Source organism: Plasmodium gonderi (genome assembly GCF_002157705.1).
Source record: "Plasmodium gonderi DNA, contig: Pgo-contig_348, whole genome shotgun sequence".
Lineage (NCBI taxonomy): Eukaryota > Apicomplexa > Aconoidasida > Haemosporida > Plasmodiidae > Plasmodium > Plasmodium gonderi.
Window position 1 is genome coordinate 1 of NW_021629249.1, and position 1,363 is coordinate 1,363.

General features: G+C 25.6%; 1 protein-coding gene across 1 annotated transcript; it reads right to left on the bottom strand.

Moving 5' to 3' along the window:
- On the bottom strand, positions 1–960 carry PGO_003005 (variable surface protein; the record flags this gene model as incomplete). The annotated part of the gene is made up of 2 exons (XM_028691231.1): positions 1–823; positions 925–960. Coding segments are annotated over 2 exons (859 nt in total), but the record flags the coding sequence as incomplete, so codon positions are not given.
- Between the last annotated feature and the right edge of the window lie 403 nt (positions 961–1,363).

Here is a 1,363-nt window from a genome sequence, read left to right on the forward strand (position 1 = left end):
TATCAATATTGGATCTCAATTCTGAATGTCTAATATCGACATTAAAATTTGTAAAAATTGAGCCTGTGAAACCGCCCTCTTCCCCTGTTCGAAGAGTTTCTTCTTGTGACTTTTCCTTTACCTCTACCTTATGCACTACCTCAAATTCACTTGGTTCATCGAGATTTTCATGATTCCCTTCTCTTGATGCCAATCTATCTGTATTTTCTCCTGAATTGCATGTCCAATTATGTAAGTCCAGATTTTCCTTACCTGCAAAATATTTTTTAAAAGCAATGCAAGTCGCTTCCCTATTCTTTTCTTCATTACACAAGTCTTTGTACTGGTTATAAATTCTGATATGTTCATCAAGATATTGTTTAAAGTTACTATTACAAATCCTTTGGCCCGTACTAAAATAATTTTTAAGCGTATCATAATCCTTCGAAAAATCAAATAACAGCTTAATATCCCTATAATTTTCTCTATCGACATTAACTTTATTATCATGACATATATTCCGACCATCATTATTTTGAAGTAAAAAATTAAGTACTGTTATAACACGTATAGAATGTAATTGATATGTTATATTAGAATATATTATATAATTTAACCAATAGTATAGGTAATCACAATCATCACTATTAAAGTTCTCACTTTTATATTTTTTATATATATAACATAAGGAATTAAGTATTTGCTCAGAAACGTCCTTCTGCCATTTCTCTTGATTTAGACCTGACTCCACATATTTGTAAAAAGATGCATCCCTACAACCTACATCACGATTATTGAAATTAGCGTACTTTTGTTTTGAAGGTAATTTATTAAGGTCATCATCCTATGCACATAAAATAAATGATAAAATAAATATTTTTTATTTATAAAAAAAATAAATAATTTAATTAGAAATATCTTATCTTAAAGTAAATAACCATTTACATTATATAAAAAACATACCTCTAACTGAGTTACCATTATTAACAAATGTTAAAACGTGGTATATAAACCAAATAAAAAAAGCATATATCTCACTGTTTATTTACTAATGTACTGATAATTTTCTAATAATATTTATAAGTATATATATGGTGCTATTTTGAATAAGGAATTTGAGTTATTCATTCTGTCTATTTTTATAAATCTTTATGATATGTTATTATTTTAATATTATTGTCAATGAAATATTGATGTGTACTTGTTTATAAATTATATACTACATAAATATATATATATTATCCACCGTAAAATGATATTTACAATGTGAATGTGAAATGAATTTTTTGGTATTCGTACTAATGTACAAAATATTATAGGAATGTTACAGTTATAATATATATCATATATAAACAATGTTTTTAAACCAATGTGTCATAGATAC